Source organism: Electrona antarctica, assembly GCF_951216825.1.
Source record: "Electrona antarctica genome assembly, chromosome: 7".
Classification (NCBI taxonomy): Eukaryota; Metazoa; Chordata; class Actinopteri; order Myctophiformes; family Myctophidae; genus Electrona; species Electrona antarctica.
The window spans coordinates 55,013,387-55,038,657 of record NC_136812.1 but is presented as its reverse complement, the minus strand read 5'-3'; the positions used below and the strand labels follow the sequence as shown (position 1 = coordinate 55,038,657).

At 43.2% G+C, this 25,271-nt stretch overlaps 1 protein-coding gene across 1 annotated transcript; it reads right to left on the bottom strand.

The window, feature by feature from the left end:
- Positions 1-6,830: 6,830 nt before the first annotated feature.
- Positions 6,831-24,778, bottom strand: LOC306926365 (extracellular calcium-sensing receptor-like; the record flags this gene model as incomplete). The annotated part of the gene is made up of 9 exons (XM_079505630.1): positions 6,831-7,777; positions 8,553-8,676; positions 9,189-9,416; positions 9,905-10,180; positions 13,821-14,027; positions 14,957-15,208; positions 17,862-17,948; positions 20,191-20,485; positions 24,669-24,778. 9 exons carry the CDS (start codon positions 24,776-24,778, stop codon positions 6,831-6,833), a joined length of 2,526 nt encoding a protein of 841 aa, XP_079361756.1.
- Positions 24,779-25,271: the final 493 nt, after the last annotated feature.

Sequence of the window (25,271 nt, the reverse complement as noted above, 5' to 3'; positions counted from 1 at the left end):
AGCCTATAGTTATTTCACTTGGTTGGTGATGGGTGTGGGCACTGCATTGACGCTCCATTATTGGTGGGAGCGTCTCTAGTTGACAAATACAGGTATCTGTACCAGCTCTCTCGAAGGCTGCTTGAACTTGGAGCCAAGGTGAGCTGGGAGCGATACATTTTGTTGACCACACTCGCACTTTAATTGATAGTTTGATTCATTCATGTTTTGTTTGCTCACTGTTTGATTCTTTGCACATATTTATTATATATATTTATTTATTGGAAATTGTATTGTAATATTTGGTGCACTGAACATTTTAAACTTGAGCTCGTTTGGAAAACTGTTCAATTTAATCTTCATATTGTGTCTGCACCAGGGCAGGAATTTCACGGCGGCCACGGCCGTCGTTGCCCCTCTCTTTGGCCGTGTGCCCCTCGAAAAAGTATATGCCCATACGGCCACAGTGTGGCCGTATGGGCATATGCCCCGACCGGCACCACGGCGCCCCGACCGGCACCCACAGAAGTTCATTTTACCGTTTTTCCTCCGTGCAATTTTCCAGTCATTACGGTACCAATGTTCCCCTCACGTCCCGCGCAGAACAAATCTGTGTTGTAGTTGTGTTGCCATTTGCCAAGTGGTTTGATTCTTTTGCGGTACTTTGCCTTAATAACTACCCCGCCGCGTGCGCGCGCGTACACACACGCACACACACGCCTCCTCCTCCGGGCCACACATACACGCACTGACAGAGTAAATAGAGGGCATTTAGCCCACGCTGCCTACTAGTGTAGCTAATCTAGCTATCCGGTCAAACTGCAACTATCACTCAAAACAATAATCCAGCTGATTTATTTTTGTCTAATGCGAAACAGCGTGGCTGTCCATGCAAGGAGGAGAGATGATCTACCGTATCTATCTAGCCCACCAAAACAAACAAATGTACTTTTGCGTCGCATTATGGATAGCGACAGAAAAATACCATGGATATAATTAAACAATTGTTCCCCTGTACACATCACACACTGTCTCCAGGTAAGAACAAAAAACTGTTCTGAAGCTGCACTTTCACTTTGTGTGTTGACTTGCTGTATCTCCAGAGTCCTCAGTCCTGCAGCGGTGCAGCCCCACAATGGAGAAATTATCTTTTCTGTCACTAACCTCTCTACAATGCCATGTTATTCAATATATTAGTTTAGCACAAAATATAGGCTTTTCTAAATAAGGGCTTGCCCTTATTCAAAAGTTATGTAGGCTGTCATTGTATTTTCTGTGAATTAACTCACAGTTTAACCCAATGAATTGAACATGGTGGACCCTCTTGTAAACAAGTGTAATGCTTAATTGGGTCGTCCACTCACAGTCTTTGTATTGAGTTTGTGCTTGAAATGTACTGTAATTCTGCAAACTGTTATTATATAATATTTCAATCAATCAATAAATGATCCTCAGCCATTCAAATTTCAAGGACCCCCAAATTAAATGTATATGAATTAGCCTAGGGTGACAGCCTGACAGGGTCCTAGGCCATTTCATTATGATTTAATCTCTGGCCTGGGACCCCAAAACATGTTTACAATGTTTTACAACAGTAGCTACTTATATTTTGTTATTTAAAGCTGTGATTATTTATTTAAGAATCACTGTTCTGAACCAATGTTCGCCTTGAAATAAAAATAAAAAGATGGAATCATCCTTAAAGGACCACTTCACCACTTTTCAACATCTCTTCATATAATTGGTCCTCACTAATGTTCATGATAAAACACCACCATTTTTTTCCTACTCGGTCTGTGTCTCATAGGAGGGCTTTGGGCAGTTCGGACACCCGTCCACCAGTGACATCATTAGGCAGATTTTTTTTAAAACAAGATTTGTTTTAAAATATATTTAGATTTTTATTATCGTGAGAACGATGGCTTCAACTTTTGCATTGCAACTTTTCAGGAAAAGAAAGCCTGCCGTTTCTATTAGCTTGGATTCACCATCGATGATGTCACTGGTGGACGGGTTTCTGAACTGCCCACAGCCTTCCTATGAGACACAGACAGAGTAGGAAAAAATGGTGGTATTTTATCATGAACATTAGTTAGGAAGTAATTATAGGAAGAGAAGTTGAAAAGTGGTGAAGTGGTCCTTTAACCTTTAAGCTAAAATAATGATGACCGGGGACTTAAAATCATTTTTTAATTGATGGCCTTCATGTCCTGGCACTTGGCCTTGTGCCCTCAAAAAGTTGACCATACTAAAGGCCAAGTGGCCTTGCCCCTAAAAGGATGAAATTCCAGGCCTGGTCTGCACTGTACGATGAAGCAAGTCGTCTTCATGATTCCGTCATTCCATTGCTTCCTCCGGAAGAATAAAGAGAGACAAAATATTTGGTTTTCGTACATACAAAAACGTAAAGTTGATTTCATTGAAAATGCAAATAAATGGCTCTCGGACATAAATGGCCCAATTCAAAGTGAAGTGCAGTTACAGGAAGACGCTATTTCACCTCAGTTACACACACCTCATGTTGAAACATTGAAGTATATAACAATGATGTTACTTGTGTTTCAGAAGGCCATGAGGCATTGATGATGTTAACCCTGATGATAGCATTTCTAATGTTGCAGTTGAAGCATCAAGGAAAAGGAGCACTGCAGGTAGTAACGCGTAATAGCGGAATAGCATCTGCACACGTAATAGCGGAAGCAGACTTGGCAGCTCTTCTTGCTCGCCAGACGATGCTCAAGGAGAAACAGGCTCTGGAAGGAAGAGCAAGAGTTGCAGCTCAGAAGGAAGAAAGAGCAGCTAGATTTGGATACGGAGATGTCTTGAAGGTTTCTGGCAGCTCTCGAGTGTCTGGTGCTGCAGCCAGTAGGGCAGATAGGATGAATTCCTACATTGAGAAAAAGGAAAGAAAGGTTTCCGGTGTTGGATGCTGATGACTAATAGGAGCAAAACATGCAAAAATGCAATTCTAAGGTCAGTGACTCCTCAAGGTCACCAGAGGTCAGTCAGAAAGTGTTTCCACGTCTGAAATCAAACCTTGGGGTGTGTAGATGATATGCTGAAAGTTTCATGCTTTAGTCATAAAATGCACAATACCTTCCATGTATGAGCTTAACCGCCGCACTATTTGGACATGTGGACATTTCGGTCGATTAGACCTTCATCGGGACAATGAAGGTCTAATTGACCGAAACGTCAACCCAATAAAGAGCAACATTTTGGCAAGTGTCTGACAGTGTGCGGGGACCTTTTCTTTGTTTTTCAAAGATGCCCTTTTTAATGTATGCTCTATTGCCCTACGCACCTGTCACTAGCCATCCGAGGTGTGCATCGGCCTTTTGCTAAGAAAGCGTCTTCACAATGAAATAAATAAATAACCTTTTTGATTAACATGGCCAATGTCTGCTATACACTCGAGATTTTTTGTAAATAACGCGCCGGCCATTTCTTTCGTATCGTTAGGGAATCGGAGCTTGTACTGGCTTGGGGGCGTGTCCATCGCAACCAGTTGCTCCAGGCTGTTTCAGCCAGCGGGCCACGGCAGAGCAGCTAGCCCAGTGCTCAGTGGTGTTCTCCGGGTAGAACCCATAGTGAGATGTCCTCGGTGTCTTACCATGGAGGTTTTTTGTTTTGTTTTTTGTTTTCTCCCTATCCATCCATCCACTATTCTTGTGCTCTGTCTGTCTGGCTTGACCAACAGTGACACTACATTTGTTTAATAGTTGTCAGGACAGGTAGACTATGAGCCTATATGTTTTTTTTTATTTATTTTTTATGAAATGAGAATTGGCGAAAGAAAACCGTACGCCCCGTGCAACAGTGCAACACTGTCTGCGGTGACAGTTTGATTCACAAAAGTGTGATGAGATGATTTTTCTGTCTGCTGCTTGACGAAAAGCAGAAACGATACCATAGTAGCATTTTCTCCCCTCATGATAGTTGAGTGTTCTCATTGTTCTGTATCCACCAAAGACGCAGTTCTTAGGTCACTTCTATACTTTGAGTGTAACAGCGCTGCTCGTGGCATATGCCGTGACATGAGCATGCTGTGAATGGGTAACAGTAACACATTTGAGTCTGAGTCACGGTCCTCCGTGGGGACCCCCACGGCCACGGGAACTATCACGGACCCCCGCGGAGCTCTGCGGGGACCCCGTCTGTTTTTTTTCCAGCCAGAGACCAACCAATCATATGCTAATAATCATTATAAGTAGCCTAAATGTTGGAATTGTTGATTTTCGTGTTGATCTGAACATCAATTGACAGCCTAATAACACTTCTCACGCAGAATATATTGACTGAGGCTTTGCTGTCATCGTTTTCTGATTAATTGAAAATGGAAGACCCTGATGTAAACCACATCTTAGTGCTTTTTCTGGTTTTATCTTCATATCAGTTTTTGTATCTAACTGTACCCATTCTGTGTGAATACAAATTTTCAATCAATCGTGACCTGAACATTGTCCATAGCAAAGGCGTTGTAAAAGCGGAGCTGTGTTCACAGCTTGACGTCATCGAAATTGTGAAAATGCGCCATCTAGTGGCTACTATACGTTGGACTTACTTTGGACTTATGTGCCAACTGTGCCTAAATCTTTTTTTTTTTCTAAATCGTTTTTTTAACTGGATATCCATAGGGAGTACCAACAGGGGGCGCTGTTGCACCACTCACTTCAGACTGCATGGTCTGATTTTAAAAGGAAATGTCCCCGTTTCCCACCCTTTAAAATACCTGTGGGTTGGCGCGGCCGTGTGAAATGAAAAAATTTAATGAAATCTATATTTACCCAGGGTATCTGGGCTAAGCTCAAGAACTTGTTTCCAGCCAGGCCCTGCTCATAGAACACATTTCATTGTAGTGGTTCAATGCCTTGTTCAAGGGCACTTCAGCGGTGGTCATTTTAACGTGTCGGACGGCTGATTCGAACTAGGAACCTTCCGGTATCAAGACCGCGCCGCTATCCGTTCGGCCACCGCTGCCTCCGAAGATAAAGCCAGCGGGCCATCCTGCATCCTCCCGCAATTAACCAGATACGGTACACTTTAGCGAGATATGAATGTCTGAGGAGAACGTTCCCTACTGCGGCTGGACAACGCACAGGCATCTTCCCAAAGCGCATGCATGAGCGCACTCCGCAGGCACGGGCACGCGGCCGCACCTGTCATTCATTAGTAGCCTAATCGACTCTGTGCATGCAGTGTGTGTTTTTACCGACGGAGGAGTTTCTCTGCCCCTCGACTGATATCCTCTATTCGAACCCCATTTTTAGCTTTTCCCTGTGTGTGTCACTCTCAGCAATAACATGAAACGGAAACAAAAGGATGAGTTGAGTACAATATTTTATAACCACCTGTACCTCTCTCTCTCTCTCTCTCCCCACCCTTCATGTGAGCAGTGCTGCGCAGTGTATATAATATAATATAATATATAGCATATAGGCCTACCTATAATATATGTCCAGTCGCTTCCCATCTATCTGTGACTGTGAGTAACTCCTCACACAAATAAACAACCCCTCTCTCGTGCAAGCCTGCTCAATCTCAGCAGCTGTTTGGGTAAATGTAATCTCAAATCTCAATGGAAATGGTGCAGGACTAAATGGGACTTTCTTTTTTGTTGCGGGCAGGAGTGGCGGACAGGTGGTCACTGCGGGCGGTCAAAAATGAAATCATTGCGGGAGTGGGTTGGATTGGTGTGAAATTCAACGGGAGCAGGCGGCGATGGGATTAATAAATCGGAACAGGAAAGCGAGGGTTCATTTCCTCAAACTGTTTTGATACTTCGAGGTGACATGGATCGGCTGTCTCAAAGATAATTAAGCCTATACAGAGAAAACCTGCCAGTGAGTTACTTCTGTGGCTTGTCTGTTGCGTGCTGGACTGGTGAACGGAGGGTTGTGGGTTCGAATCTTGGGTGGGGTGCTGCAATTACTTGCTACATTAGATGAAGTTTACTGAAAGTTATTTAATCAACATTGCAATTTGAATCTCTCTCTGCAATACAAAGTATTAAACCTGACCTTTATGATAAAACACATTGGTGTTAATGTAACAAAAATGAGAAGGCCATTGAATCATTTTTAAAGTTATAAAAAACAATGTGGTTTTATATGACATGACTGTATGACTAGTAGACCTGCCTGCTCCATTTAAGGTAGCTGATAGAGACCTCTTACAAATTCACATGGACAGAATGAAACATGGCTGTTGAAACATGGGTTTTCAACCATTTAGGGTAATTTTCCCATAGTAAGTAGGTCATGAGTGGCTTATTGTTGGTATCAACCACAACACACGGGAGTCTGTCCCCGTTACAATGTGCTAGACGCCTGGGAGATGGAGCGCCACACCTACCATCAGCTCCCAGTACTTACCGCACGACTTGCCACACCCAGGCCGTGCTACTCACGCTGAGTTGGCGGTTCCCAGGATCAAACCCATGATCTTGTTGGTCCAAAGTCAAGAGCTCTACTGACTGAGGACAATGACATCAAGACACTCAAAACAAATCAACAGCAAAACAACACAATATCACAAATCAAGTGCTTGTAGGATAGATGGTGTTCTGTGTTATTTTTTGGCAAATTTGAATGGTGGTGTTGAATTCAGAAAATGGACCTTTAAAAAGAGACATTTCACTGCACATGGTAAAGAAGAAAATATACTTTTAATTGTAAAGTGACAACCATTTCAAGAACTTTCTTTATGATAGAGAATATACGTTTACATCTCTGACTGGATTACTGTTTTAATCTGGTAGAACACACACTCTATTTCTAATAAGCTATCAGCAATCAAATTTATCCAAATATTATTTCCTAATTCCTATACCATAATTAGTATTATTGATTCTATGTCTTGGTGGCACCACGCCCCATGATGGACTTCTTAGTGTTTTTCTCGGGTTTTAAAACAATTATATAACACTTTGGTCCAAACAGCGCCACCAAAAGGCCAAAACTAGATGCCAAAATGGCAAATACCTCGACTACATCTGCATATTTGCCCGGGGAGCTGATATATGCTGGGATGAAGGCTATCCACACGGCACAGAAGATCAACATGCTGAAAGTGATCAGCTTGGCTTCGTTGAAGTTGTCCGGGAGATTCCTTGCCATGAAGGCCAGGACGACACTGAGGAGTGCCAGTAAACCAATGTAACCCAGCAACACTGCAAAGCCAACTGTCGATCCCACTTCACACTCGTAGACTATCTTATCACTCTGGTACTGTGTGTTTTTACGAGGAGTCGGCGAGGAAGAAATGAGCCAGGCTGCGCAGATTATCGCCTGGATGGAAGTAAGAGCCAGAACTGTTCCCCTCTGCTGCATGACCCCGAACCACTTCCTAATGTCCGCGCCCCCAGGCTTGGACGCCTTGAACACGGCCAACACCACCATAGTCTTTACCAGGATACACGAGACACAAAGCACAAAGCTGATCCCAAACGCGGCATGCCTCAGCTGACAGGTCCACAGTCTGGGATGTCCGATGAACAGCAGTGAGCACAAGAAGCACAGCTTGAGTGACAGCAAGATTTGGAAGCTGAGTTCTGAGTTGTTGGCGCGCACCATCGGCGAGTCTCGATGGTAGAGGAAGATTCCCATGACAACGGCACAGATAAGTGTGCCCAGCAGTGAGATGGTGGTCAAGGAGATGCCCAGGGCCTCGTGGTACGAGAGGAACTCCATGCTCTTAGGGACACAGCGGTCACGCTGGGGACTGGACCAGAAGTCCTCTGGACAACTGGTGCACTCGGTAGAATCTAACACAGAAAAGAAGATGAGCCCATTTAGACCTGCGGACGATACAAAAACATAACACACACAGTCTAAACACCTTCCTTTTTTTTTAAAATAACCTCATTTGTCCGAAACTGTTGCTTCGTGCTGCGTTTCGAGTTTGTGGATAGGAGGTTTCTGACTGACAACCACAACATCTAAAATGACACAGAAGCTTTCCCGGATCGAAAGGTATTTAACAACACATAGGCTTTCCTAGTTGTATGATAAAGGGGGAGGGGCTGATGTCACTATATTTCTGTTTATTCCATTGGCCCGTTTGTCTGTCAAAGGTTCAGCCTCCAGGATGAAAAACCCTACATACAAAGTTAATACACCATTGCACTTACAAACGACTCCAGGGTGTCTAATGAAGTACTGTCACATCATAGACACATGAAAAACATTGTGGCACTCCATCTTTAAAAAAAAATATCAATAAAGGCAAAAAGCCCCCAAAAATATCTTACCCCATTCTGGGCGGGAACCCCTTTTGGTGTTTTACTGATTAGTGATGTTATACTTTAGTTATTGTAGGTCTGCTATTTAAAAAAAAAACGTGAACGTTTTTAACTCAAATCTTTGCTTCTGGGGGGATCCTGGAATAACATATTTTCAGATGGGGGTCTGTGGCCAATTACATATTTTTGGGGGTCCTTGACATTAAAATGTTTGAGAACCACTGACATAGAAACATGGGCTTTTCAGATAACTGTCAGCATTTAGAAGGCATTTGTAGAATCGGCCTCAGGTCTAAATGCGTTAAAAATTAGAAAAATAATGTAAACCCACCAGTCTCATTGCTGATCTCTCCCTCAGAGCAAGCGATGCAGTCAAAGCAGCAGACAGGTTCTCCTTTCCTTCTGGCCACACGGGTTCCAGGGGAACAGCTCTCACTGCACACTGACCGAGGAGGCTACAGAGGACATTTACTATGATCAGGGGTCATCAACGAGTGAGGGGAGGACGGAGAAGGAGATCAGCCGGAGAATCGGAGCGGCAAGGGCGGTAGGTATTGCAATCGCTGTACAGCACCGAGTTGAGCCAGAAGGCAAAGCTCTCTGTCTACCGAGCAATCTTCGTTCCTACTCTCACCTATGGTCATGGAGTGTGGGGTCATGACCGAAAGAATAAGGTCGCGATTACAAGCGGCCGAAATGAGTTTTCTTCGACGGGTGGCTGGCATCTCCCTTAGAGATAGGGTGAGAAGTTCAGTCACACGAGAGAGACTCAGAGTGGAACCACTGCTCCTTCGCCTGGAAAGGAGCCAGCTGAGGTGGTTCGGGCATCTGGTTAGTCTAACGGGGCCCCAGTTAACAATACTTTATTTTGCCGTTTCCTATGAACACCGTTCTCGTGTAAAGACCACCTCAGTCAATTTACAGTGCAACACGATATACATGCGTTATTTTAGAAAGCTGAAGTCACCTTATTGGTTTCAAAGTTCCAGAAGATCCTGTCTTCGTCGAGGAAGAGTTCTCCACCCGTGGAGGCCGACTGCTTGAACACGCCCACGTTGTTAATCTTTGTGCTTCCGTCGGGGAGCCACACCCAATTGATGACATCACAGGTGGGCGTGGCTTCACTGTTCCCATCAAATACTACTTGATCCCCAAAGGATGTGGTGAAGTTGATCTTCTCCAGGTAATGCACAAGCTAGACGTGGTGATGAACAGCATTACGATGAGCAAGAGACTTTTAAAACCCTACTGCGTACAAGACACAAACCATACAGTGGTGACCCAGACAGGGACTGTCTATGTATTAACTACATCTTAACCCCACCTACAGTATTTACAACATGATTTAAACATGATTTATATCCCAACCTTCAGTGCATTGGGCGTCGGGCTTGGACCCCATAGGAAGACTAGCTAGCTACCAGCCCCGCATATTTCACATATTTTGCTGGGAAATATGTGATTTATTGTGGCAAATATCCTGCCTATATGAAAAAAGAATTGCCCCCACATAATCTGCGGCATTTAGTTGCTTATGTACTTTTATTACGCAATCACATAATCAAGTTGTTTTTTTTGGAGGGAGGGATTAAAGCTTGGGGATCCTTAATGAGATGTTTCATCAAAGTACAATTAAAAATGAAATCCAACATCTAGAAAACTTTTTTTTTTTTTTATCGCAACCTGCCATGGCTGGACAGTCTGCACGCTGGTACAGCCGTGCCCGGCGAAAGGCCCTCTCCCGGGCACACATTGCATGGTGTCATGGAGGGCGTGGGCCAGAGCATACACGGCCTTGTACACGTTATACACCGTCCTGAGTTCAGACACGTCCAGCAGGGACGTCTGTGCGGTCCCCAGGTCCTCCTGTCCAGTGCACACTCTTCCACCGGCATCCGCCCATTGTGACGGAAGGGGGGCAAATTTGCACTGAAATGTGTGCTCCCAAAACTGCCTTACCTGAAGAAAAACAGATTAATACGTCAACAGGAACAACGTCGTCTGCCGGGGAGAAACATCATATTATGTCCAAAACAGTTACTGTTCTAGGATTCAAATGAAGAACCAGCAAAACGTGCCGTATCTACTAGGGGTGGGACGATATGGGTTCCTCACGATACGATATATATCGCGATATTAGGCCCTCGATAACGATAATATCACAATATTCGATATATTGCGATATATCGATATATTGTATGAAATGTCATCAACGATATATCACGATATCTGCAACTACAAAATACTTGGAACTGAAAAAATGTTACAGACAGCGACACCGAGTTCATCACTTCATTATGAACAACATTTCAAATTTCTAAAAGAAAAAAAAAAAAAGGGGGGGGGGTTCCCGATAGATATTTTAATAATCAATATCGATTATTTATCGCGGGAGGACGTATCGATATATATCGCCATATCGATATTTCAGCACACCCCTAGTATCTACAAGCTCAACATGTGTCTCTTCGCGCTGCGTGTCGAGGTTGCAGATCTGCTCCTTTTGATGCTTGTGCGTCGACACCAGACATGCCAGACAGTGGCCTTGTGGTTCGAGTGTCCGCCCTGAAACTGGGAGGTCGGGGTTCGATAGCAAAGACTGTAGAAATTCCTGCTTGCCATTCAGCAACAAGGCTTTGATTGGGGGGGGGGGTCAGATCAACTACAAATAAAAGATGGATATACCAAGCGATTATTATAACGAAAGAAACAAAACGATTATAATCAAACCCATTGCAAACTAGGGGAATCCGTTTGGAGGTGCACAGCGCTCTTGGGGTTCCGCCGTGGGTTATATCCGCTCTAGACTGGAACTGATACCTATAAAAGCAGTTGCAATCAGAAACATGAACCAACTTGCCAAAGTAAAGCCTGAGAAATGCTAATGACCCCCTCCCTCCCCATGAAAGTATTACTGTTTCATATTATTGTTGTCTTTATCACAATTCCTTATGCTACTACAATGTCCGATGAGCGTAACACAAACATTGAGTGGTGTTGTGGAGGAATGGCGCGTGGCATTTTAAATGAATAAAGTTTATTATTTACTTTATAATTCCGTTTTGTCCCATCATTCCGTGGAGGGAAAAAATGAAGTTAAGAGACTGGCGGCATGTCGTCCATTATGGACATAGCTGTCTGCACCAAAAAAGCGCAAATTTCAAACCCACAAAACGCACGATTTTGTCGTCTTTCCTTTCCTTAAGGAATTTCAAACCCACAAAACGCACGATTTTAAAATTGTGCGTTTTGTGGGACATACAGTACATAGCAAACATAATTTCCATTTGTTTCCCCTTCTTTTGAGTGTCCGTTGCTTGTATAACTCCGAAAAAGGGCTATAGGAGAAGCCATAGGCTTGTCGGGCCCTACCCCTAAGTCCATTTGCTTACTTACTTATCTGTCTACCTGCACAGTGCATACATGCATGTAGACCTTACATATGTTATGTACATGTATACATTCTCTCTCACACACACACACACACACACTTTCCTTAAGGAAAGGAAAGACGACAAAATCGTGCGTTTTGTGGGTTTGAAATTTGCGCTTTTTTGGTGCAGCCAGCTCACAGCCAGGGATACCGCTTGGGCCCACAGAAAGGATGAGTAGTCAGGATGAGAACACCCAGGCCTGGCAGGCCCTCTCCTCTTATGAGGAGGACCGAGATGTACTGCCACCAGAGTACAGTACACTGACGATGATGAGAGCACCATGAAGCGGCCTCTCCTACAGTATGATGATTGGAAGATTAAACAGGAACACGACTTCTGGATTAACATTAAAAAATGTCTTCAAAATCCTGAGTTTTCTGAAATACCTCATGTTTCTGTATCAGTGGCGCTCAATATTTCATGCCAAGGTCCCCACAAATTATATGTAATATGCCTCCGCCCCCTCCATCTGAAAATATGTAGTTCCAGGGACCTCCCCAGAAGCAAAGATTTGAGTTAAAATGTTCACTCTGTAATAATATATTCAAAGATTTGAGGCGCATTTTCACGTTTTTTCAAAAATAGCAGACCTACAAGTTATAGCTCATAGCGCGGCAGTAGATCTGTTATTTTTCAATAGCTAAAGCATAACATAATGCTTAAAACACCAAAAACGGTTCCCGCCCAAAATGGGTTCAAGGAAAACTGAAGAGAGAAAGGAGGATGGTGAATGAAATTGAAAAAGAAAAAAGGCAGCAAGGTAAGAAGTGGGGAATTAAGACACCTCAAAATATAAACAGAGGATGGGCTGAGAAGCTACACCAAAACCATCTATGTGAGAAGCTCTCCCCACCACCGCTGAGGCGTAAACCTACAGGGCCTTCGCCCCCAGTTCTTTTTGGGAGACTATTTGACAGAATATCTTCATTCATATTGATAGACACAGTAATTGTTCTGTTGCAATGGTAGACAGACTGAGACTGTACTACACATAGACCTGACCATCAATCATACACGGTGTCACTTCAGGGACCATGCCCTCTAGATGGCAGAATTGGTACAATGCAACAAATAGGCCATTCCATAGGTCTTATTCCAGAAGTCAGTTACATACACAAGTAAGACGCGCGAACGCGGGAAGCGAACGCAGCTCGTAAATTGCAAAAACAACAATTAGAATAAATTACGTAATTTTTTAAGGTTTTTTTTAAGTTCTCTTTTTTTCTCCTTTTAAAGTTTTTCCCTTTTAAGTGTTTTTTTAAGTTAAGTTTTTTTTAAGTTAAGTTTTATTTTAAGTTAAGTTTTTTTTAAGTTTTTCCTTTTAAAGTTTTTCCTTTTAACGTTTTTTTTTTAAGTTAATTTTTTTTTTAAGTTAAGTTTTTTTTAAGTTAAGTTTTGTGTGTGTGTGCGTGCGTGCGTGTGTGTGTGTGTGTGTGTGTGCGTGCATGTGTGTGTGTTTTTGTGTGTGATACAGCTGCGCCCTCTGGTGGTGGGCGGGTGGTGTTACAGCGTGACAGACAGACACACAGACAGACAGACAGACATGATCTGCTGGGTCTCATAGTAAATGCTCACTGCGTTCGCAATCACTGCGTTCGCAAACATGTGATGGGATGCAATGGGAATGTGTCTGTATTTCCAAAAAAAAAGGTAATGTTTTCCTTATGTCCTTAAAAAAAGCCAACTTGAAATAAACAACCTGTAATTTATATTAAAAATTACATTGAGTAGGCTAGTACAGGGGTTCTCAACCCGTGGGTCGCGACCCCTCGGGGGTCGTCAAATTATTTTGGGGGGTCCCCAAATTATTAAAAAAAAGGAAAACGTTTTTTTTTTTTTTTTGCAACTGAATGGCTGGAAAGTGGAAATGAAGAGTTTACATATAGTACACATAGTACATGCATACACCTTCCCTAATGATTATATCTGGTTTCAGTATTTATTTATGGTGTATTGTCTCTATTATTAAGGTTATTGTAGCAGTCAATTTATATTGGGGGTCGGGAGGGGGCGGGGCGGGGGTCCCGAGACATTGCCAAAGCATTTCCGGGGGTCCCCGGCCAAAAACGTTGAGAACCCCTGGGCTAGTACACAATTACAGTAGCCTCTATGTACCAACAACAATCACCCTGAATACGGAAATGTAACAGAAAAGACTCACGTACTATGACATTCTCATGGCTGTTGTCGAGGTCATTTCCCGGGCGTGTGTTCAACAGGAAGTCCCGGAGGCCCGGTATGTCTCCCCGTCGGAAGGCCAGCCCCAGGCTGCCTCTCAGGTAGGGCATGTAGTGAGGAGCCTCCAGGTTTGGGTCTGGTATCCAGCACACGTCAGCCATCCACTGCACACCTGTCAGCTTCTGCTTCACCACCTGTTGGTTTGGATCACCATCAACAACAACAACAACAACATACAACATACAATATTCTGTAAATGATCTACTAAAATTGTGGCGTGAAAGTACCTGAGCTTTCCCTAGCTTGTTGTGTGTTTGCTCCGTGTTTCGTCAAAATGCTTTAATGTTTTTTATTATATATTTATTTTTTGCTGAGCAACGTATCGGAGCGTCAGGTACGCAAATGACGGTGAGCACGGAGCAGGTTGGGGAGAATCAACACAATTAAGCGCACGAGCGAGTGGGATAAAAGCCGCCTGGATCGAAGAGAGGGTCCCCACCTAACCACCTAGGAAACCACCTAACTCAATCTTTTGATTGTTCTCCTTGTTGGTTAAAATCATATTGAACCAATGAAAACTAGTAGACCAATGACAAGTAAAAAAAAAAAAAAAATAACTCTTAACTTGGACTCTCAAACTGTCTGCTAAAGTAGCTAAGTCCACCACCTCTCCCCCTCTCATGCAAGTACTTGACAATAATATAAAGTCACAACACAATAAGGTTTTCTTCTTTTCCTGAAAGATGAACATTTTGGAGTTAGGTGGTTTCTTCCGGACAGCAGAGATATATGACAGAACATCTTCACTTCAACATAACTCATTTCAGATTCCTTATGCTTATGAGTTCCTAAATATATAAAAAACAAACTTAAAGGGGCATTCCACTAATTTTTTTACTACGTCTAAAACCTTAGAGCCGTTGTGTGGAAATGATAAAAAAAAGTCCCCCCATTCTGTTTTTCCTAGAACTGGAGGTCTGAAAAAAATCATTAACATGGTGAAACACATCTTGATGATGTCATCAACAGCTCTAAGGTATATTAATGACATAGTAAAATGTCGAAAATGAGTGGAATGCCCCTTTAACGCCCCCCGACCACCTCCCTCGTCCATGAGCTTAACCACGTGCACGCCGTACACGATGACGACGACCACGCGCGCCGTGGACGCCTTCATCATGGAGACGATGGTCCGCAGCTGTGCCGGGTCGCTGTCCCAGGGCATGAGCTGGGCGTACGCCAGGCAGCCCAGGCCGGAGCGGGCCAGCTCCGAGCGGAAGATCTGGGCCACGTCGCGGCCGTAGGAGTCGTCGCTGTACAGCAGTCCTGCCCACGTCCACCCCAGGCGCCTCATGATCTGGAGCATGGCTAGCACCTGGAGATTTGGCAGTTATATAGCACATTTTGATTTTTGTTTTTAGTCTTTTTTAGTGTTATAGTCTAGTTTTAGCTGACTAAATATCATGAGATTTATTTTTCACTTGCTGACAATAGCCGCTCACAACGCGTCACAGCGTGACGCGTTGTGAGCGGCTATTGTCAGCAAGTGAAAAATATTTTCAGCATGCAACTAATTGTAAAATCACTTACAGTGGATCTCTGGTCCACTAGTGCCTCCCTAACATTTTAGTCTAGTTTGTATTTGTTGACGAAATTGTCAGTATAGTCTTAGTTTTAGTCATCATAGCAATATTTTTTGTCAGTGGAAAAATGTAGTCGACGAACATTTTTCGTCTTAGTTTTAGTAGACGAAATCGACAACTGATTTGCAGTTAGCGGAAAAAATACTCACATTTTTGAGGGGCGCTATAGAGCGTCGCAGTCCCGCCCCCTACCATGGCCCAGGAAATTAATCCCAATGCATTTTTCCCATAGACATTTCAAAAAGTATTTATTTAAAGGCGGTTACGCCGCGGACAAAGCCAACTCGAGTCGTGACAACTCATGACAACACAAACAATATTTTGGACCAAACAAATAATTACAAAGAAGAAAAACAACAAAAAAAGTGTTGTAACCTGCCATTTTCTTTCTAATTATTTGTTCTGCCCCAAAAATTGTGTTTGTTGTCATGATTTGTCACGACTCGAGTTGGCTTTGTCCGCGGCGTAAACGTCTTTAAATAAATACTTTCTGAAATGTCTATGAGGAAAATTAACGGAGAATCATTTCCTGGGCCATGGTAGGGGGCGGGACTGCGATGCTCTATAGCCCATCCTATATTCAGCTATTAGTGTAGACTTCCGTCCGACACAAATACTAAATTCCCATTGACAATGAATGGAGAATTTACGTCAAATGTGTCTGAGCAAATCGACATGTTACGTCATGATTGTACGATGATAAGAGTGCCCCTCACTTCACACAGGTGTGATGTTTTTTTTCCTTCTTTTTTACGTAAAAGTATCACCACTGCAATGTCAAAGTATGGAATTTCTGGACTTGAGTGAAAGTACAAAAGTATTGGTATCAGAATGTATACTTAAAGTACCCAAAGTAAAATTACTCGCCATGCAGAATGTCCCATTTCATGTTTTCGAATGTATAAAAATCTTTTGAAAATACCCGATCTGCAATGTGTCGCATCGAGACACATTGCAGAGAGCTTGCAGCAGAACGGCTATTTTCAAATGGCCGAAATGTACATAGGGCTGAAGAGGTTAATGGATGTTTTTTATTTTTCCAAATCTACAAAGTAACTAGTAACTACATTTTTCAAATAAACGTAGTGGTGGAAATGTACCATATTTGAATCCAAGATGTAGTGGATTAGAAGTAAAATTATTGGAAGTTGCAAAAATTACAAAAGTGTACTTAAGTACTGGACAGTACTTAACTTAAATACTGGACAGTACTTCCGTAGAGTTACTGTACACCACTGGAGGTGATATGTGCTTAATAACGGAGCAATTCAAACTGTCATCTGTGCCATTTTAGATGTGGCCTTTAAGAAATAGCAGATCTTCAATTGACCTACATTTGAGTACCGCATCGGTCAAACTATTGGCATAGGAATGCAACAAAATACAATAATAAAATTAAAAAAAATAAAAATAATAAGTGGATAGAAAATAAGTATTTGTTTTGGCGAACTACCCGATTATTCTGTCTGTCTGCCTGTCTGTCGTATCTAAATCAGTGAAGCTCCTAAACAGATTCCACAATGAAAACCTCTAATAATTCTCATTTGACGCTGTCTACAGAGACCTAAGGCCTCACTCAGACCTTTACTGCATTGCTGTATGCTTGTTGGATGAATGTTGTGTAGTGTCATGGCCGCCCCAATGCATTTCCAATGGGAGTCACATGGTTTGACACAACATTTGTGTTGTATGAGGGGGAGGGGCGCAGTCGAAACACAGCCGAAAGCCATACAACAGCTTGTAGTCCAAAATGTGGACTACAAACCATGTGACTTCCATTGGAAATGCATTGGGGCGGCCATGACACTACACAACATTCATCCAACAAGCATACAGCAATGCAGTAAAGGTCTGAGTGAGGCCTTAGGCTGAGCTCACATGGTTAATGCAATTCTCTGTGCTCGTTGGATCAATGCTGTGTTGTGTCATGGCCGCCCAATGCATTTCCAATGGAGGTCACATGGTTTGACACAACATTGTGTTGTATGAGGGGGAGGGGCACAGTCGAAACACAGCTGAAAGCCATACAACAGACCCCTCCCCCTATGTTGTGTCAAACCATGTGAGCGACCCCTCATTTTAATCTGGTGTCGCAGCTGCGACGTTTGCTCCATGGCTCAGGCGCGCCTGTCCCCCTCATACAACACAATGTTGTGTCAAACCATGTGACCTCCATTGAAAATGCATTGGGCGGCCATGACACAACACAGCATTGATCCAACGAGCACGAGAATTGCATTAAAGGTGTGAGCTCAGCCTTAGGCACAGCAGCAATAGTATACGCAAATGAAATGAGAGATGATATGCAATATCAATTATACACATTAGAGGGATTAGAATTTGTCCAGTGCTGTACTGTATGTGTATTACTATAGAAAGGTTCACCTGAATGGTGTTACTTATGCTGGTTCTGAAGAAGGAAGGGTGCTGGTTCCGGTCGTTCAGACAGGAACACAAGGCCCAGTAACTGATCTGGAAAAAAGAAAGAAAGAAAGAAAGAAAAAAAGCACAACACACCTGTTCTGTAACGTACAGATCGCCTCTGTCGGGTGGAAACCTCATTATGTCCAAAAGTGTTACGTTTCAAGATTCAAATTTAAATACAGAAGTAGCAGATCGACCAGCTCGAACCGGGGCGCGACTTGCAGATCTGCTACTTTTGATGCTATTGTGTGAAGCTGCAGTGCGATCAATGACATTAACCCATTTTGGGCGGGAACCCCTTTTGGTGTTTTAAGAATGATGTTCTTGAAAAATCGTGAAAATGTGCCTGAAATCTTTGAATATATATAGTTACAGAGCGAGTTTTTAACTCAAATCTTTGCTACTGGGAGGGTCCCTGGAACAAACATTTTTCAGATGGGGATCTGCGGCCAATGTCATATATATTTGGGGGTCCTTCACATGAATATGTTTGAGAACCACTGACATAGAAACATTGGTTTTTCAGAAAACTGTCAGGATTTAGAAGACCTTTTTTTTTTTTTTTTTTTTTGACGTCAGGCCTAAATGGGTTAATTCATGAAAAAACAAAACATTATTATTTATTTTGTATTTTTATTTTACAAGATGTCTCCCTGCAAGCATTGTGTGAGTGGAGTGTGAAGTGTACTATGCACGCTCCACTCAACGGATCAAATACATTCCTAACATCCCACTGCTACACATAAATAGTTGGGTCACAGACTAAGGTTCTGTGACCATCCTCTGGCAAGGATGGTTTGATGATTGATTTGACCTCTATGGACCCTTTATAAAAGATTTAGCCCCCAGGTCCCTCGCAAAAATCCCAGCATTTTTTGCTAGAGGGCCAAATTCAAAATGGTGTCTGGCGCCACAGCCAAAAATGAATGAGGATTGCATATGAGGGTGGAAACCTCACATGTCCAAAAACTGTTACTTTTCAGGATTCAAATTCCACATTTTGGACTACAAGCTGTTGTAGGGCTTTCGGCTGGGTTTCGACTGCGCCCCTCCCCCTCATACAACACAAATGTTGTGTCAAACCATGTGACTCCCATTGGAAATGCATTGGGGCGGCCATGACACTACACAACATTCATCCAACAAGCATACAGCAATGCAGTAAAGGTCTGAGTGAGGCCTTAGGCTGAGCTCACACGGTTAATGCAATTCTCTATGCTCGTTGGGTAGTGTCATGGCCGCCCCAATGCATTTCCAATGGGAGTCACATGGTTTGACACAACATTGTGTTGTGTGAGGGGGAGGGGCGCAGTCGAAACACAGCTGAAAGCCATACAACAGACCATGTGACCTCCATTGGAAATGCATTGGGGGCGGCCATGACACTCACAACAAAAATCACTGCATTAACCGTGTGAGCCCAGCCTTAGGGTGCACTCACACGGTTAATGCAATTCTCTGTGCTCGTTGGATCAATGCTGTGTTGTGTCATGGCCGCCCAATGCATTTCCAATGGAGGTCACATGGTTTGACACAACATTGTGTTGTATGAGGGGGAGGGGCGCAGTCGAAACACAGCTGAAAGCCATACAACAGACCCCTCCCCCTATGTTGTGTCAAACCATGTGACCTCCATTGGAAATGCATTGGGCGGCCATGACACAACACAACATGCATCCAACGAGCCCGGAACATTGCATTAACCGTGTGAGTGCACCCTTAGGGCGCATTCGACTGCGCCCCTCCCCCTCATACAACACAATGTTGTGTCAAACCATGTGACCTCCATTGGAAGTGCATTGGGCGGCCATGACACAACACAGCATTGATCCAACGAGCACAGAGAATTGCATTAACCGTGTGAGTGCACCCTTAGGGCTCTGTAGAAAAGGCACCAGATCTACACGCGGCGTGCTTCGAGCGTGTGGATGTGCTACTTTTGATGCTTTTGTGTGGCGCTGTAGTGTGATCAAGTATGGCGTTCATTTACGTAAAGAATAATACAAATAGAAAGTTAAAATATGGGGTAAAAGGTTTCTGCCCGACAACAACGATATTATACTTTATACATCATATCATATTGAATAACAAAGTCACCACAATTATATTAAGCATAATATCATATTATATATGAATTACAAAATCACCACAAATAAGCATAATATCAAATATGTGATTGATTGATTGATTGATTGATTGATTGATTGATTGATTAGACATAAATTAATAAACAGCACAGTGGTACAGTAAGACATTTAGGCTAAAAGTTTTTTTCCAGCAATACACTTACCATGGGCACTCTGTACAAACCTAACACACTGGAGATGGCGACGGTATTCCTCGAGGTATCGGGACCCACAATGCCGAGCACCGGAGGAGGCCCGACGCAGCTCTCGTCCAATCGGGACCGCCCCTCGCTCCCACTGACCAATGACAGGGCGGCCTGGAAGCCGACTCCGAGCGAGTAGCACGTGTCGTAGAGCCCGTAGCCCAGTGTGACGTTGGGCAGCAGGCTGGGGTTGCCGTTGATCTCTGCGATGGCAAAGGCCATGGTCTGGGCCCACTTGAACCCGTCAGTGTCGAACCTGAACACACAAAGATAGTACTGTAATTGAGTACCACAGACGAATAACAGTCTAAGTCCACACTATTGATCCATAATATATAAATGATAGATAAGGGTTCAGGACACCGAGGCCTTTTCGTGGAGGGGTCAGTCTGAAATTTGGACTTAGACTGTTTTTCGTCTGTGGTACTCATTATTATTAACCTCACATTATGATACTGTAATAAACCTCAAAGGCCATGGTCTGGGCCCACTTGAACCCGTCAGTGTCGAACCTGAACACACAAAGATAGTACTGTAATTAACCTCACATTATGATACTGTAATAAACCTCAAAGGCCATGGTCTGGGCCCACTTGAACCCGTCAGTGTCCAACCTGAACACACAAAGATAGTACTGTAATATTAACCTCACATTATGATACTGTAATAAACCTCAAAGGCCATGGTCTGGGCCCACTTGAACCCGTCAGTGTCCAACCTGAACACACAAAGATAGTACTGTAATATTAACCTCACATTATGATACTGTAATAAACCTCAAAGGCCATGGTCTGGGCCCACTTCAACCCGTCAGTGTCCAACCTGAACACACAAAGATAGTACTGTAATAACTAGGGGTGTAACAATATAGTAACTGCATCGAAAAATCCATTTTCATTTCAAGAATCGAAGTATATCGAATCAAAATATCGCATCGTTTGACTTTGTATCTTATCGCAGGGGTTCTCAACGTTTTTGGCTGGGAACCCCAGGAAATGCTTGTGAACCCCTGTCTCATTGTATCGTTTTGAAATGCAAATAATCAATTGTATCACTACTAAGCACTTTATGTGCGTTGTATTTAGCAATTTTAAGAAGAGAAAAAAGAAGTAAAAGAGGGGTTTAATTACTTTTCCATTCCATATCGCTACACTTGGTCTATCGATAAATGTGTGTATTCTCTGTGTTCATGTCAAGGTGCAGGTCTGTCCATAATGTGTTCAAATATTATATAGTGCCTAAAGTCCTATACTTAATGACACTACTGGTTGCCGACGGCCAGGTGGAAGTTCTTACGTGTGCCAGTACAAACTGATCTCCAAAACATGTCCGTTGAATTTAACTTTGCTTTATTCTCTGCAGTAATTTTCCTATACAACATACAGATAAAATAATAAGAAAGAAACACTAACAAACACAGGGGACCAGCCCTCCTGAACACAGTAGAAAACTGTTAGCCTCTGCCGTCTGCCACTGGCAACACCTGTGCCTTGGCAACCAGTAGTGTCATTAAGTATAGGACTTTAGGCACTATAAGTAGAAAACTACCTCGTTTCAACGGAAGCTGATTTTTTTTATTGGGAAGCAAATCAATTGAACCAGCGGGGCTCTTGGACAATCACAGGACGACGTGGCGTGTGTTGGTGGAGTGTGGACAGATGGACACGACAGCAGCTGTGTGCAGCGAATGTGATCTTCTGCAAGGGTGTTCTGCTGTTTGAAGATCAGATGATCGTTACAACCCGCACAGAACTATAGGGGTTCTTACCGGGGACATCAGCACAGCGATCTTCTGAAAGCTGCTCCTGCTGTCATTGGAGGTGATCGATTGGCGATTGCCACCCGGTCGGAGCCATAGGGGCGCTTACCGGGGGAATTCAGCAGCAGCAGCCAGCACAACAGATCATCTGGGCCGGATTGGACCGCGCCCGGCAGACCCAGATCTTCAACACTAACCAAACATCAATGTGCGGTATGTTCAGCGGCGCAACGCCGACACAAACGGATCCACGCCACAGAAAGTTTTCATTCAGAATCAGAACAATCCTATCTCTCCTACACAACAATCACTACATCATCCTGTTTGTGTTATGTGGGCAGTGGGCATGGAGCAGAGCAATGTCTATGACTGGGGGAAAGGGGCACACTGAAGCTGTCCTTTCCATAGGGGAGAGGCCTGTTTTTGGTTGCCTGTGCATAGGGCATGAAGCCAGAACTTGGACAGGCCCGCATTGGGCGCACTCCTCACAAATACAACCCAAGAGGAAGGAATGGGGATTGGTGGAGATGCCAAACTGCCCACATAACACAAACAGGATGATGTAGTGATTGTTGTGTAGGAGAGATAGGATTGTTCTGATTCTGAATGAAAACTTTCTGTGGCGGAGATCAGTTTGTACTGGCACACGTAAGAACTTCCACCTGGCCGTCGGCAACCAGTAGTGTCATTAAGTATAGGACTTTAGGCACTATAACACCTGTGCCTGATTAGCAGCCTGGTTAAATACCTGGGCTGGCCCAGACACTGACCAAGCTGCAGTGACACTGTCAATCAGCAAAACATTAGGTCATAATGGCTCTTACATATTATGTCCATGTATTTGCCAGAGATGAATGTTTCCCTGGGGGTCCTCAGAGGTACTACAGTGGGGGCAGACAAATCTTTGTGTGATAGGAACTTAAAACAAAAATAAAAATAGCCAATCTACAAGCTCACACATTGTAGCTTTGCGAGCTTGTAGGTCGACTTTTTCCGGGACGATATTGGGAAAAAAGAGCAGACCAAGTACAGAGCCAAATCAGGTCACGTTGACTAGTACATACTGTAAATTAACATTAACATGAATCCAACATATTAATAGAAAAGCTTATGTGTAAACAAAAAGCAAAAACAATTTCCACAATAGTGATGGCAGTTTTCTGTCAAAAATGTTTAAGAAGCTCTCTGTGAATTCTGTGAAATCTGTGCAATCTAAGAAAGACACACATTTTATACGATATGTAGTGGGGTGGGGGTCATCCCTGCAGAGGGGACCTGAAAAACATTGATTGAAGACCCCGGAATCAACTAGTCTTATGGTAGCTAAACATCAAAACAAGGTCCCGGTTCCCTTGTTTCCTTATTGTCTCCACCAGGCCGAAGGCATGGGGAGAGAATATGTTTTGCACTCCGTCCGTGTGTGTGTGTGTGTGTGTGTGTGTGTGTGTGTGTGTGTAGCCGATTTTTTTCAATCTGAAATCTGATAGCACCACACACTACAGGATAATCGGAGCAAATATCAAACATTCTTGATGTTGACCGGGCCGATCCCGATCGCGCTTTGAGCGGCCCCGAGCAGATCGATTGAGTCGGGCACCCCCCGAGCGTCAAAAAATGCCCAATTATCGGCTAGTGTAAGGCCACCTTTATTTATACTCGGAATACAGTTGAGGGCAAGCCCTCATTTTCAATGTAGCCGAGGTTTACAATACACAAAATACAGTCAAAAAACAATACATCAAACAATAAATAAATCAGGAAATTTATAATGTTGTTTGATGTAGGATGTATAAAGGAACTTTATACAGAACAACCATCAGTAAAATAGATCAATTGAAGCAGGAGCAATCATGGTGAAAAATGTTCTGGAGCATTCCTTTGAACTGACCGAAGGATGGCAGGGAGTTCAGCTAATGATAGTACCTATGATATTTCAGGATATTGTTACTAATGTTGTTTCGGTACTTCGCTACTAAACTTTAGCATTCCTACTTCATCTAGTGTAAACTCTAAACAACTATCCTCTCTCTCTCAATTCAATGCAATTTAAATACAGGTGAAGTAAAACTAAAATGCACTAAACCGCGGCGTGACGGAAGACCGGCGAGTCCTCCGGTTATACCTTACTTTCCACCAGTGTTGTTTTCGTCGACTAAAACCGAGACGAAAAATGTCCGTCGACTACCTTTTTTCACTGACGAAAACTAAATGGAAACTAAATGAAAACTAAGCTATGGTGACTAAAACAAAGGCTAAATATACTGACAATTTCGTCAACAAATAAAAACTAGACTAAAATGTTAGGAAGGGACTACTAGTGGACAAGAGATCCAGTATACGTACACTTGGCCGCATGCTGAAAATAGCAGATCCACAAGCTCACAGCGCGTTACGCGTCGCGCTATTTTCAGCAAGTGAAAAGAAAATTAAGGCTGCATCAAGGCCCGCCAAAATACATTTTGTTCAACTAAATCAACTGTGGGCCTAGATTTAGTCGACTGAAATCTTATGACATTTAGTCGACTAAAACCAGACTAACACTAACATTACAGGTGACTAAAATGTGACTAAAACTAAGTGAAAACTATTCAAGAGACTATAATATGACTAAAACTAAAAATCAAAATGTATACTGCCACAAACAACACTGCTTTCCACCGGTGGTGATAGGCCTACTCACCCGTAGCACACGGGGTCCTGTGGCTGGGAGGTGAAGGACAGCTCGGGGAACACGGGGATGTTGTGGATGGGAAACATTCCGCCCAGGACAAAATCCCCAGGCTTGTACATTGTGTTGAGATGAAACTGTGCCTGTAACTATAGCCATGGGACGATTAGGAAGATTAAACCCATTTAGGCCTGACCTCAAAATTTAAAAAAAGATCTTCTAAATCCTCCAGTTTTCTGAAATAAATATTTTCACGATTTTTCAAAAATAGCAGACCTACAAGCTCGTAGCGTGCCACTCGGTGGTGCGCTATGAGCTTGTATATCTGCTATTTTTCAATAGCTAAATTATAACATGTTTAAAACACTAAGAGGGGTTCCCGCCCAAAATGGGTTAAACATTACATGTCACGATTGTTGTGGCAAAAAAAATAATAATTGCGATTTCACGATACTATTATCACGATAATCAGAATATGCTTAAAATTTTAACTGGCACTTTTTGTTAAGCACTTGAACCCCCAGCGTCCCTATTCTGAGGCGGGGGGGGGGGGGGGATCTGCGTTTTGAGCTTGTAGATCTCAAATTAAAACACAAGAGCAATAACACAAGAAGA